The sequence below is a fragment of the Ranitomeya variabilis genome, chromosome 3, assembly GCF_051348905.1.
Source record: "Ranitomeya variabilis isolate aRanVar5 chromosome 3, aRanVar5.hap1, whole genome shotgun sequence".
Lineage (NCBI taxonomy): Eukaryota > Metazoa > Chordata > Amphibia > Anura > Dendrobatidae > Ranitomeya > Ranitomeya variabilis.
The window spans coordinates 309683710-309698814 of NC_135234.1; the positions used below are offsets into that span (position 1 = coordinate 309683710).

The 15105-nt window shown below is 46.6% G+C and overlaps 1 protein-coding gene across 5 annotated transcripts in view; it reads left to right on the top strand.

The window, feature by feature from the left end:
- Positions 1–2329: 2329 nt before the first annotated feature.
- The window catches only part of RCC1 (regulator of chromosome condensation 1), an 89603-nt gene continuing 76827 nt past the window's right edge, over positions 2330–15105 (top strand). Inside the window, exons 1-2 of one of the 5 annotated variants that reach the window (XM_077295626.1) lie at positions 2330–2474; positions 5877–5969. In XM_077295626.1, the coding sequence (XP_077151741.1) occupies positions 5943–5969 (27 nt within the window). In that variant the 5' untranslated portion in view covers positions 2330–2474; positions 5877–5942. Of the gene's footprint in view, positions 2497–3034; positions 3055–5876; positions 5970–15105 lie in introns of those variants that run through there. The other 4 variants (XM_077295622.1, XM_077295625.1, XM_077295623.1 and 1 more) reach the window with 4 other exon arrangements.

Sequence of the window (15105 nt, forward strand, 5' to 3'; positions counted from 1 at the left end):
CAGTCTGTATCTACAATAATATATACCTGACAGGAGCGCGTACAGTCTATATCTACAATAATATATACCTGACAGGAGCCCGTACAGTCTGTATCTACAATAATATGTTCCTGACAGGAGCCCATACAGTCTATATCTACAATAGTATATACCTGAGAGGAGCCCGTACAGTCTGTATCTACAATAATATATACCTGACAGGAGCCCATACAGTCTGTATCTACAATAATATATACCTGACAGGAGCCCATACAGTCTGTATCTACAATAATATATACCTGACAGGAGCCCGTACAGTCTGTATCTACAATAATATATACCTGACAGGAGCCCGTACAGTCTGTATCTACAATAATATATACCTGACAGGAGCCCATACAGTCTGTATCTACAATAATATATACCTGACAGTAGCCCATACAGTCTGTATCTACAATAATATATGCCTGACAGGAGCCCATACAGTCTATATCTACAATAATATATACCTGACAGGAGCCCATACAGTCTGTATCTACAATAATATATACCTGACAGGAGCCCATACAGTCTGTATCTACAATAATATATACCTGACAGGAGCCCATACAGTCTGTATCTACAATAATATATACCTGACAGGAGCCCATACAGTCTATATCTACAATAATATATACCTGACAGGAGCGCGTACAGTCTGTATCTACAGTAATATATACCTGACAGGAGCCCATACAGTCTGTATCTACAATAATATATTCCTGACAGGAGCCTGTACAGTCTATATCTACAATAATATATACCTGACAGGAGCGCGTACAGTCTGTATCTACAGTAATATATACCTGACAGGAGCCCGTACAGTCTGAATCTACAATAATATATTCCTGACAGGAGCCCATACAGTCTGTATCTACAATAATTATATACCTGACAGGAGCCCATACAGTCTATATCTACAATAGTATATACCTGAGAGGAGCCCGTACAGTCTGTATCTACAATAATATATACCTGACAGGAGCGCGTACAGTCTATATCTACAATAATATATACCTGACAGGAGCCCGTACAGTCTGTATCTACAATAATATGTTCCTGACAGGAGCCCATACAGTCTATATCTACAATAGTATATACCTGAGAGGAGCCCGTACAGTCTATATGTACAATAATATATACCTGACAGGAGCCCGTACAGTCTGTATCTACAATAATATATGCCTGACAGGAGCCCGTACAGTCTGTATCTACAATAACATATATCTGACAGGAGCCCGTACAGTCTGTATCTACAATAATATATACCTGACAGGAGCCCGTACAGTCTGTATCTACAATAATATATACCTGACAGGAGCCCGTTCAGTCTGTATCTACAATAATATATACCTGACAGGAGCCCGTACAGTCTGTATCTACAATAATATATACCTGACAGGAGCCTGTACAGTCTATATCTACAATAATATATACCTGACAGGAGCCCGTACAGTCTGTATCTACAATAATATATACCTGACAGGAGCCTGTACAGTCTGTATCTACAATAACATATATCTGACAGGAGCCTGTACAGTCTGTATCTACAATAATATATACCTGACAGGAGCCTGTACAGTCTATATCTACAATAATATATACCTGACAGGAGCCCGTACAGTCTATATCTACAATAATATATACCTGACAGGAGCCCGTACAGTCTGTATCTACAATAATATATACCTGACAGGAGCCTGTACAGTCTATATCTACAATAATATATACCTGACAGGAGCCCGTACAGTCTGTATCTACAATAATATATACCTGACAGGAGCCTGTACAGTCTGTATCTACAATAATATATACCTGACAGGAGCCTGTACAGTCTGTATCTACAATAATATATACCTGACAGGAGCCTGTACAGTCTGTATCTACAATAACATATACCTGACAGGAGCCCGTACAGTCTGTATCTACAATAATATATACCTGACAGGAGCCCGTACAGTCTATATCTACAATAACATATATCTGACAGGAGCCCGTACAGTCTGTATCTACAATAACATATACCGGACAGGAGCCCGTACAGTCTGTATCTACAATAATATATACCTGACAGGAGCCCGTACAGTCTGTATCTACAATAACATATATCTGACAGGAGCCCGTACAGTCTGTATCTACAATAACATATATCTGACAGGAGCCCATACAGTCTAGAATCTTCAGTAGTACGCTGGCTACACTGTATGAGCTGCAGTCAGAGAACCTGGAAGGAGCCCATACAGTCTAGGTTCAACCCCTGGGGAGGAGCCTCTATCAGTAGCACACTTGTCTGATCACGTGATCTTGCCGCAGGCGGAGCTTCTGGTCGGCTTCGCGTGACGCGCTTCCTGCAGAGTCGAGCACAGTTTTACGTCAGTGAGGAGCGCTGCACGTGTTTGACAGCTGCTTAGGAGGCAGGCGTGGCAGCTGTTTCGCTGAGACGCGTGTGCATCTGGGTAGGTGGCCTTGCGTGCTCAGGTAAGGACGGGCTATGTGTGGGGTGGGTGCGTGTGTGTGTTGTGTTCGTTCACCGGGAGCTTCCGTGGTCTGCCCCGGTGTATGCTGGGTTATCCGTTACATGTGAGGAACTGTGTCTCCGGCCACTTGGCGATGTCCTGAGCGTGTGCTGCCTGGGGCAGGTGTGCAGCTCCTGTCAGGGAGCCTGGCACAGGCTAAGGCTACGTTCACATTTGCGTTGTGCGCCGCAGCGTCGGCGCCGCAACGCACAACGCAAATAAAAACGCAGCAAAACGCATGCACAACGCTGCGTTTTGCGCCGCATGCGTCGTTTTTTTCATTGAATTTGGACGCAGCAAAAATGCAACTTGCTGCGTCCTCTGCGCCCCGACGCGGGCGCCGCAGCGATGCATGCGGCGCAAAACGCAAGTGCGCCGCATGTCCATGCGCCCCCATGTTAAATATAGGGGCGCATGACGCATGCGGCGCCGCTGCGGCGCCCGCCGCTGCGACGAGGACCGCAAATGTGAACGTAGCCTAACAGCAGCTAGGACACCCCAGCGTGCTACTCAAGCATTGGTGAGGGGTCCGCGTGGTGGCGGCGGCGGCGGGTTCAGGTAGTGTGTGGGGGTGTGTGGGTGGCGGCGTACTTGGGGTGCGCTGACCCAGGCTTGTCATGCTGATGTATCACCTTCACTAGAGGTGGAGTTTAGTTGACTATTTGGCGTAGAGATTGAATAGCCCGGTCCTGTCCCAGGCGCTGATCTAACTGCTCATTATAGATGAACATGTGTAGGTCACACACCCCTCTAATGGTCGCCCTTCTCCATGCTGTGCGATACGTGGGTGACTTGTTAATTTTACTCACTTATAGAACACCATTAGTTTCAGTGATTTTCATACATTATCATTGGGACTCACAATCTACATTCCTGTCAGTATGTTGTGAAAATTCCCTAAAAACTTATTTTTCTCATAAAGGCTAAAGCGAACCTATCACCAGGTTTGGCCGATATAGGATATTGTCACTGCCTCTTTCAGGGCTGATATACAGTAGTCTATAATGCTGTAGTTAAGCCCCTGATCCAACCTGAAAGATGAGAAAAATAACTTATTATATTCAAGCCGTGGGTAGTCTGGTCCGATGGATATCACAGGTTCGGGGCCTCCTATCTTCTTATGATACCGCCCTCCTGCTTCTTCATGGCTTCCCAGCATCACTCTTTGGCCCAGGTGTACTTTGTCTGCCCTGTTTAGGGCAGAGCAAAGTACTGCAGTGCGCATGCACTGGGCCTCTGACCTTTCCTGGCGCCTACCCACTGCAGTACTTTGCTCTGCCGTTAGGCTACGTTCACATTTGCGGTCGGCGCCGCAGTGTCGGTCGCCGCATGCGTCATGCGCCCCTATATTTAACATGGGGGCGCATGGACATGCGTCGCACTTGCATTTTGCGCCGCATGCGTCCCTGCGGCGCCCGCGTCCGGACGCAGCAAGTTGCATTTTTGCTGCGTCCAAAATCAATGAAAAAAATGACGCATGCGGCGCAAAACGCAGCGTTGTGCATGCGTTTTGCTGCGTTTTTGTTTGCGTTGTGCGTTGCGGCGCCGACGCTGCGGCGCACAACGCAAATGTGAACGTAGCCTTACTCTGTATACCTCTGCCATTTGTGTACTCGAGTTTGACATCCCTGTTCTAAACCATCAGATGACCATCATCCCGATACACATTAGTCTGTCAACCGTCCATATCTGGATAATGCCACAGTGATCATTTGCCAACAATTGTCAGAAGTCTGTCATGTTGGTCTGACACCTGGAACTGTCACTGAGTTAGCGGTTAGAAGTTCTGGCAGTGGCCTGATGTTAGTCAGGAGCAGCAGAGGGCCTAACTGGCAGGAAAAAATGACATGTGGAAGATAAAGTGATTACATCGAATCACAGTATGTAAATCACATAACACCCCCCTGTATTATGAGACCGAGCCGAATAATAGCACATTCCCACCACCTAAATGAGCCCCGACTCACTATATACAATTGCTTTGTATTGCAGCTGATTATGGCCACTCTCACACGGACTGACACCTGTATGGGAACTGAATAATCATTTAATACTGTTGTTCTTTTCCTTACAGTTTGTATATTGGCAGCATATACATTATTTACAAATGGCGAAGTGTTTGCCTACAACAATGCGTTTTACTTTGATGAGGAAAATCTCGGTCAGCTGCTAGTTTTGTTCATTTGTTGGCAGATCGGTAGCGTAGTTGCATGGGACAATATTTGGGAACCATCTTCTTATGAACGCTCCTCTGATTATTAATGTCCTTTGTAAATTGGCCTTTAGGGTGGCTATGCACAGTAGATTGAGAGTTAAAGGGACTCTGTCACCCCCTCCAGCCGTTATAAACTAAAAGAGCCACCTTGTGCAGCAGTAATGCTGCATTCTAAAAAGGTGGCTCTTTTAGTTTGTGGTGCAGTTATAGCCAAAATAAAGCGTTTTATAATTTCACCAAAATACCTGTCTTTAGCCCTGGAGGCAGGTCTTAACCCCTCTGCTGCAACCGCCACACTTCAGTCACTCAAATCTTCTTCGGCGCCGCCCCCTCCGCGCTATTTTCCACTCACAAGCAGTCTTGTAGTGTGTTATGCATTATGCACAGTGCGGGGCTGGGCTGGGATTCACAAGCTGAGTGGCTGCACAGGCGCAGTCTGCAAGACTGCGTGTGAGGTCAGACTGCCAGAGCTCACTGCGCCTGCCCCAGCCAGTACTAAACAGCGCAGGCGCCGGATTTGAGTTGAAAACAGTGCGGAGGGGGCGGTGCCCGGCGCCGAACAAGATTTGAGTGAAGTGTGGCGGTTGCAGCAGAAGGGTTAAGACCTGCCTCCAGGGCTAAAGAGAGGTATTTTGGCGAAATTATAAAACGCTTTATTTTGGCTATAACTGCACCACAAGCTAAAAGAGCCACCTTGTTAGAATGCAGCATTACTGCTGCACAAGGTGGCTCTTTTAGTTTATAACGGCTGGAGGGGGTGACAGTCCCTTTAAATGAGGCAGGCACATCCATACACCATTTTGTCCATATTGGCCACTACAGTTGGGACATATGATTTGTAGCCGACTCCTCACAGAACATAGACTAGCACTTATTGGATGAAAGCGGTCAGCTATATTGATCAATCGTTGTTAACATTCATTTGACACATGCTCATTTTACTTGAAATCATCGGTTTTAATCCTTTTTACACTGTGTATGACCTGCATGTTAGCCTAGTCACTGACAGGTGAACTGTATTTGCTGTCCCTTATGTTGAACTTCTGTTATAACATTTTAGGAAGTCTGCTGGTGTTGGATCAATCCTTTTTATATAGTAAAAAATGAACCTATGATTTCTTCTATAGCAAGAAGAATATTTAACATGAAGGGAAAGAAAAACATTAAAAGGAGCGCTCCCGCTGAAGAGGGTAATGAAACAGCTATCAAGAAACCTAAGTGTAAGTAAGAAAAATGAGATAATTGGGATTGAGTATCTGTTCCTAATTCCTAGTGCTTATCTGTGGTAAGAAGGCCCCAATTCATCAGTCTATAACAGGAGCACATTTCTTGCCATGGTGCACGGCAGATGAAATGTGTGAAACTAATTATGAGATGCAGTAATCTTATAAATTTTGCTTGTCTTAGGCCTCTTTCACACTTCCGTCTTTCAGCTCCCGTCAAGATACGTAGATTTTTGAAAATTTGCCGGATCCTGCTTTTTCTCATAGACTTGTATTAGCGACGGATGGACACACGTTTTGTCCGTCGTGCACTGGATCCTGTAGAATTTTGCTGTACGTAATCTGGAAAAAACATTACACTATACGTTTTTTGTGTGCAGTGGAAAAACGTGCAACGACGCATCATACGTCGTTCCATACAATGGGAGCCTATGGACACAGGATCCTGCGCACACTGTAAAACGCAGGAACCCAGTGACTGTTCCTGTTTTTACATTTGAGCATGCCTGGAAGCATTTTCCAACCCGGTGGAAATCTGTCTTTCTCTTTTCTCAGTCCCTCATGACAACACCACAGAGAGAGGGGATCCGCCCTTCAGGGACAGGAAACCTACAGGATAAAAAGGGTGGTACTTCTCCCCTGCATCAGTTTGGTTTTGTGTCCCTGACGGGGAACCTACTAGGATCGGTACCTGAACACGTCCGAAGATCAACCGAGTATCCGGAGCCGGCCAGTCCGAGTTCTGGCGGCGGGGATGCCCCTGCCACGGCTGGTGCAGTGTCCGAAGCCGCCACTGCTGGGACCGATGGGTCTGGAGCGTGAGCGGGGAGAAGCGCAGCCGCTGCTCCGGATTGGAGATGGGGGGGGGGGGGGGCCTTCAGGGACCTGGCGCGCACGATGGGTGTCCTGGGCTTCCAAGATGGACGCCGCGCCGGAAATGGTGAAGGACTTTTGGAGCGGGCGCAGTGAGTGCATGAGGTGCACCAAGATGGCTGCTGCCCTGGAACCAGACTGCATTTCCGGGTCCCTGACAGTGCGCGCATGCGAAGGAGAAGGTGGGGGGGCGGAAACAGCAACGCTTCCTCAGCGACGCAGCCACAGGGGGAGGGGCTGGTAATAGGCACCAGGTTTAAAAAAAAAAAAAAAAAACCGTGGGTAAGGGAGCTCCTTGCTGCATGCCATCCCAAGGTAATACCATGGAAGACAGCGACCAGCAGCTCCAGCCGCCGCCGCAGCAGTGCCACCACCAGCGACTGAAACCGGATGTACAGAATAAGCGAACTTCTGCTGACACCCGGAGTCCTTGGTCCAGTAGCCATTCCACGCAGCGCAGCAAGAACTCCAGCGTGGTGAACCAGCTACCTCCTACGGATCTCACACTGCAGGATCCTACCCCTCCTCCAGAACGGTACCTGTGGCTGCGTCAGATTGGTGAGTGATCTTCCTGAAAGTTCACTGTTGTAATTGGGGTTCCCTCTTCTGTTTATCGTAGGCAAGGAAAAGAACGGGGAAAACAAAACACAGAACCTTCCCCTTGTGCTGAAAAGCTTTACCGCAATCCTGGGATAAGAAGTTGTGTGACTCCTGTATAGGACGAGTCCTCTTTGAGGAAACCCCAATTTTTGCCTCTGAGTTATGATCCGTAATTAAGTCAGAGGTAGAAACTGCATTTAATTCCCTTAACCCCTTCATGACCTTGGGATTTTCCGTTTTTCTGTGTTCGTTGTTCGCTCCCCTCCTTCCCAGAGCCGTAACTCTTTTCTTTTAAATTATTTTTCCGTCAATTTGGCCATTTGAGGGCTTATTTTTTGCGGGACGAGTTGTACTTTTGAACGACATCATTGGTTTTACCATGTCATGTACTAGAAAACGGGGAAAAAAAATTCCAAGTGCGGTGAAATTGCAAAAAAGTGCAATCCCACACTGGTTTTTTGCTTGGCTTTTTTGCTAGGTTCACTAAGTGCTAAAACTGACCTGCCATTATGATTCTTCAGGTCAGTACGAGTTCATAGACACCTAACATGACTAGGTTATTTTTTATCTAAGTGGTGGAAAAAAATTCCAAACTTTGCTTAAAAAAAAAAATAAAAAATTGCACCATTTTCCGATACTCATTTTTCATGATCTGGGGTCGGTTGAGGGTTTTTTTTTTTTGCGTGCCCAGCTGGCGTTTTTAATGATAGCATTTTGGTGCAGATACGTTCTTTTGATCGCCCGTTATTGCATTTTAATGCAATGTCGCGGCGACCAAAAAAAGTAATTCTGGTGTTTCGAATTTTTTTCGCGCTACGCCGTTTAGCGATCAGGTTAATGCTTTTTTTTTTTTTTATTGATCGGGCGATTCTGAACGCGTCGATACCAAATATGTGTAGGTTTTATTTTTTTTATTTTTATTATTGATTTATTTTGATTGGGGCGAAAGGGGGGTGATTTAAACTTTTATATATTTTTTTATTTTTTTCACTTTTTTTTTTTTTTTTACTTTTGCCATGCTTCAATAGCCTCCATAGGAGGCTAGAAGCAGGCACAACGCGATCGCCTCTGCTACATACCGTGTTTCCCCGAAAATAAGCCACCCCCGATAATAAGCCGTAGTGGGGGGTAGAGAAGGGGCGGCTAATATAAGCCATACCCCGAAAATAAGCCGTAGTGGGAAACACGTGGAAAATATAAGCCATGGTACCTTTTGACTGCCTCGGTCCCCTCTGTCCTCTCTCTAGTGGCCCCGAGTGCAGGGTTAACTTTCTGTGTGCCCCGGCCGGAGCTCTGATTGGTCCAGCGGCTCCCCAGCATCTCGAGCGCTGATTGGCCACGGTCTCCGGGTGCCGCAGCTCTTCCCCTGTTCAGCGGTCACGTGGGACCGCACATTAGAGAAATGAATAGGCTGCTCCACCTCCCATAGGGGCGGAGCCGCATAATTCATTTCTCTAATCAGCGGTGCCGGTGACCACTGACAGAGGAAGAGGCTGCGGCACTGAAGACCAGCTGTCCGGGGGAAGGAGCGGGACGCCGGGAGCAGGTAAGTATGACATATTCACCTGTCCGCGTTCCACACGCCGGGCGTCGCGCCATCTTCCTGGCGTCTCTCCTCACTGACTGTGCAGGTCAGAGGGCGCGATGACGCATATAGTGTGCGCGCTGCCCTCTGCCAGTCAGTGCAGAGAGACGCCGGGACGGGACGCTGAGGAGCTGCGGCAAGAGAGGTGAGTATGTGTTTTATTATTTTTATTGCAGCAGCAGCAGCACATCTATGGGGCAATAATGGATGGTGCAGAGCACTATATGGCACAGCTATGGGGCAATAATGGTGCAGAGCACTATATGGCACAGCTATGGGGCAATAATGGTGCAGAGCACTATATGGCACAGCTATGGGGCAATAATGGTGCAGAGCACTATATGGCACAGCTATGGGGCAATAATGGTGCAGAGCACTATATGGCACAGCTATGGGGCAATAATGGACGGTGCAGAGCACTATATGGCACAGCTATGGGGCAATAATGGACGGTGCAGAGCACTATATGGCACAGCTATGGGGCAATAATGGACGGTGCAGAGCACTATATGGCACAGCTATGGGGCAATAATGGACGGTGCAGAGCACTATATGGCACAGCTATGGGGCAATAATGGACGGTGCAGAGCACTATATGGCACAGCTATGGGGCAATAATGAATGGTGCAGAGCACTATATGGCACAGCTATGGGGCAATAATGGTGCAGAGCACTATATGGCACAGCTATGGGGCAATAATGAACGGTGCAGAGCACTATATGGCACTATACTGTTCAGCATGTTAATAAATGTTAACTTTTTGGTTAAAAAAAAGTCGCCTTTTTTTGGCTAATATAAGCCATACCCCGAAAATAAGCCATAGTGGGACTTTTGGGGGTAAAAAGAATATAAGACACTGGCTTATATTCGGGGAAACACGGTAGCAGCGATCTGATGTTCGCTGCTATGTAGCAGAAATGCAGGTGTGCTATGAGTGCCGACCACAGGGTGGTGCTCACAGCTAGCCGGGATCAGTAACCATAGAGGTCTCAAGGACCTCTATGGTTACAATGCTGAAGCATCGCCGACCTCCGATCATGTGACGGGGGGTCGGCGATGCGATCATTTCCGGCCACCCGGCCGGAAGCGATAGTTAAATCCCGCTGTCTGCGTTTGACAGCGGCATTTAACTAGATAATAGGTGCGGGCAGATCGCGTTTCTGCCCGCGCCTATTGCGGGCACATGTCAGCTGTTCAAAACAGCTGACATGTCCCGGCTTTGTTGCGGGCTCACCGCCGGAGCCCGCATCAAAGCGGGGCTTCTGACCTCGGACGTACTATCCTGTCCGATGTCAGAAAGGGGTTAAAGGAGGAAGTAAAAAATTAAAAGAAAAGAACTTCTTGCTTACTCTCTCTCTCTGATTCTTCCAGCCCCAAGAGTAGAGACTCAGATACACGGGACTCCTCCTTCTCCTCCTCGGATAATGAGTGGAGGTCGTCATTGCTTTCCCCTAGATGAAGTTGACGCACTTGTAAGGTCGACTATGGGGGTATTGGACCCTCGTCCTGACAAGACGGTCCAAGATATGTTTGGAGGACTAAGCCCAAAAAAGCGTAAAGTTTTTCCCCTAATGAAAACATCCAAGCGTTAATTAAAAAGGAGTGGAAAGAACCAGAGAGAAAGAACTCATCGGTCCCCTCTATATAAAAAGAAAATATCCCTTTTGAAGAGGAGGCTTCTACTTCATGGGATAAAGCCCCCAAACTCGACGTTGCGGTAGCTAAAGCCTCAAAAAAATTTGCACTACCCTTTGAGGACATGGGAACTCTGAAAGATCCTCTTGATTAACACTAGAAGTCCCAGAGAGGGGTAATTTGACCCTCTTTCAGGACTTCAGGGGGGAGCTCAAAATTTCTGGGACTTCTAGTGTTAAAAGAGCAGGTACCTTCCTTAAAGGGGCCTGGGAATCGGCAGGGGGATGTTTAAGACCAGCTATAGCAGCTGCTTGCACGTCACGATCCCTAATGATTTGGGTTGACAGCTTAGAAAAACAGCTGAGGGATGGGGTGCCTAGAAATAAAGTATTAGTCTATCCCTATGATAAGAGGAGTGGGGGCGTTTTTGGCAGATTCATCTGCTGACTCAATTAAACTAGCATCTAAATCTGCAGCCCTTACGAATGCGACCCTGAGGACATTATGGCTAAAGAGTTGGCCAGGTGACCTACAAACTAAACAAAAGCTTTGTTCAATCCCTTGTGAGGGCAAGTTTCTTTTTGGAGAGACTCTGGATGATATCTTGCAGAAAGCAGATGACAAGAAAAAAGGGTTCCCTAACCTGGCCCCACCATTCACTAAACGGCCCTTTCTTAATAGGAAATTTTTTAGGAGAAGACCACCCAGAGAGCAGAGCAGATGGGATGAAGGGAAAAGAGGCAACGGGTTCCTTTTTGGTAATTCCTCACGGGATAGGAACCACCACGGGATAGGAAGAAATTTGAACCCGCCCTTGGATACTAAACTTAATAAGATTGGTGCTTCGAATAGACTTTCTATCCATACCTCCCCAAAACTACGTGGTAACACCGCCTAGGTCCTCTCTTCAACAACAAGAGGCCCTGGAAATGGAAATCATAAAACTGATAAAGCTGTCATCCAGGAAGTCCCCCCTCTGGAGAGAGGGAAGGGATTTTACTCCCCATTATTTCTAGTTCCCAAGCCGGACGGGTCCTTCTGGACAATAATAAACTTACGGAAGTTAAACACTTATGTAAGAAACCAGAGATTCAAAATGGAGTCAATAAGTCAACGATCAAAAACCTGTTTCCAAACGGTTTCATGATAATACTGGATCTCAGCGACGCGTATTACCATGTCCCCATTCACATGAACTCTCAAAAATTCCTCAGACTAGCAGTGGTCATGAAAGGAGAGATAAGGGAATACCAATACAGAGCTCTTCCCTTTTTGGCATATCAATTGCACCCCGCATTTTTACCAAACTGATAGCGGAAATGATGGCCCATCTGAGAGAGAAAGACCTTTTGATTGTCCCATATTTGGACGACTTTCTGATTGTGAGAAACTCGGCCCAGCTCTGCCGTCAACAATGCGACAGTGATAGATACTCTAAAAAAAAAAAAAATTTAGGCTGGCTTGTAAACCTTCAAAAATCAAAACTAGAACCAACCAGGGTTCAGGAATTTTTGGGTCTCACCTTTGACTATTTCTCAAGAATGCCTCACAGTCCAGAAAAGACGACAAAAGATAATAAATCCAGTATCAAAAGCTCATTCAAACCCTTCCATGACTCTGAGAAAGGCGCTGTCATTACTGGGGTCCCTTTCTGCTTGCCTTCCAGCAGTTCAGTGGGCACAACACTACTCGGGACATCTCCAGTGGGACATTCTAAGAAACCAGGTTTATACTAAGGGGACTTTTGGAAAGTCACATGACTCTTAAGTTTAGATACTATTCATTCCCTAGCTTGGTGGATGGATCCCAACAACCTGTCAAAAGGGATTCCCTGGGTGATAGAGGTGTCTCGGATAGTTAACACAGCTGCAAGTCCCACAGGGTGGGGAGCTCACCTGGACAACAGGGTCATTCAGGGGATATGGACAGGTCAGGAACACGGGGCTTCCTCAAACCAAAAAGAACTGTGGTCAGTGAGTCGTGCATTACTATTTTTTCCTAAACAAATTACAAGGACATCATGTCCGAGTATTTTCGGACAACAGAGTAGTGGTAGCCTACCTAAACAACCAGGGGGGACCAGGTCTCAAGCACTAATGAAAACCACCTCTGAAATTTTCAGCCTAGTAGAGAACAACCTCTTATCCCTTTCTGCCCTACATATAAAAGGTGTAGAGAATCATAAGGCGGACTTCCTGAGCCGTACCCAATTAAAACAAGGAGAATGGTCTCTAAATCAGTACATCTTCGACAGAATTACAGATCTGTGGGGAATCCCTGTAATAGACCTCTTTGCCAATATGCACAACAGAAAAGTGAAAACATTTTGTTCCCTAGACCCCAGGGGGAACCCTCATGCTGTAGATGCATTCACGATTCCTTGGACACAGTCTTGCGTATGCTTTTCCTCCAACTATCCTCATCCCAGCAGTTCTGCAAAAAGTCATGGAGGACAGGTCCAGGCTCATCCTAATAGCCCCCTTCTGGCCCAAGAGGGCCTGGTTCTCCTGGCTGAGGATGTTATCGGTCACCGATCCCTGGGTTCTTCCGGATCTTCCAGACCTCCTATCACAGGGACCGGTGTTGCACCCTCAGAGAATCTCCACCTGACAGCGTGGAATTTGAGAGGTCACTATTGAAGGAAAGAGGATTTTATGACAAGTTAGTTTCTACACTAATGAAAAGTAGAAAGTCCGTGACCACAAAAATCTATGGCAAAACCTGGAAAAAAAATTTTTTGTCCACCTCCGGGGTAAGTGTTGTGAATTCCGTTCTTGTGCTCCATCCTGTGGTTGCGAATGGTATTTTTGGGAGTTCTGCTCTTGGGCTCCCTCTGGTGGTTTCAAGTGGAACTTAGCAGCTGCTTTCACTAATCGGTTCCCTGGCCTTATTTAACTGGGCTTTTGGCTGTAGTGGATGCCAGCTGTCAATGTTTCTTCCTGTGGATTCAGTCCTTTCCTGGAAGTTCTCTGTTGGCCAGTCCATTTCAGCTTAAGATAAGTTCTGCTAGTTTTTGGGTGTTTCCCTGCTTATGACCTTCTGTTCAGTTTGTTATGTCTCTTTTGTCCAGCTTGTCATTATGAAATATTCCGGCTAGTTGGAAGCTCTGGGGTTGCAGATTTGCCCCTCCACACCGTGAGTCGGTGTGGAGGTTAGTTTTGTAAACTCTGCGTGGACATTTAGTTTTTATACTGACCGCACAGTAGCCTTTTCTATCTGTCTATTTAGATAGTATTGGCCTCCTTTGCTAAAATCTAGTTTCATTTCTGAGTTTGTCATTTCCCTCTTCACTCACCGTTAATATTTGTGGGGGGCTATCCTTCCTTTGGGGGTTTCTCTGAGGCGAGAGAGTTTTCCGTTTCCATCTTCAGGGGTAGCTAGTTCTTAGGCTGTGAAGAGGCGTCTAGGCAGAGATAGGAACGCTCCACGGCTATTTCTAGTGTTGGTGTTAGGAGTAGGGATTGCGGTCAGTAAAGCTACCGCCTCCTCAGAGCTAGTACATTATTTGTTTTACCCACTAGGTCATTTCAGTGCTGCTCCGTAATCACTAGGTCATATTGGTGATTACTGTCTGTGGAGCTGCCACCTCCTCTGAGCTTGTCCATGATTGGTTTTACCCACCAGGTCATCTCAGTACCACTCCGTAACCACCAGGTCATAACAGGTAAGATTGCAAATGGGGTCCCAGTTGCTGAAATATTAGAATTTCTACAAAAGGGTTTAGATCTAGGCCTTTCAGTAAGTACTTTAAAAGTACAGATAGCAGCCCTAGGAGCATTGTACTGTGAAAACATAGCGGCCAACTCTTGGGTAACCCGATTTGTCAGAGCAGCCGCAAGGTCTAGACCAGTAACTATACATAGATTACCAACTGGGATTTGAATCTAGTCGTGTCAGCGTTAACAGATTCCCCGTTTGAGCCTATAGAATCAATACCCCTTAAAATTCTATCACTTAAGACTGCCTCCTGATAGCCCTAACATCGGCCCGCAGAATAAGTGATCTCCAAGCCCTGTCTGCAAACCCTCCCTTTACACACATCCTGGATAAGGTTGTATTAAAAACAGACCCTGCCTATCTACCAAAAGTAGCGTCCACATTCCATAGGTCTCAGGAAATATTTCCTTCCTTCCTTCCTTCCTTCCTTCCTTCCTTCCTTCCTTCCTTCCTTCCTTCCTTCCTTCCTTCCTTCCTTCCTTCCTTCCTTCCTTCCTTCCTTCCTTCCTTCCTTCCTTCCTTCCTTCCTTCCTTCCTTCCTTCCTTCCTTCCTTCCTTCCTTCCTCCCTCCCTCCCCACATTAGATGTGAGAAGGTGTCTAGTTCAGTATATAAATTCCACCCAGCAGCATAGGAAGGAAGGGTATCTTTTTTTTTTTTTTCTGCTTCCAGGGACCCAGAAAAGGCCTCTAAAGGCACTATAGCATGTTGGATAACAGACGC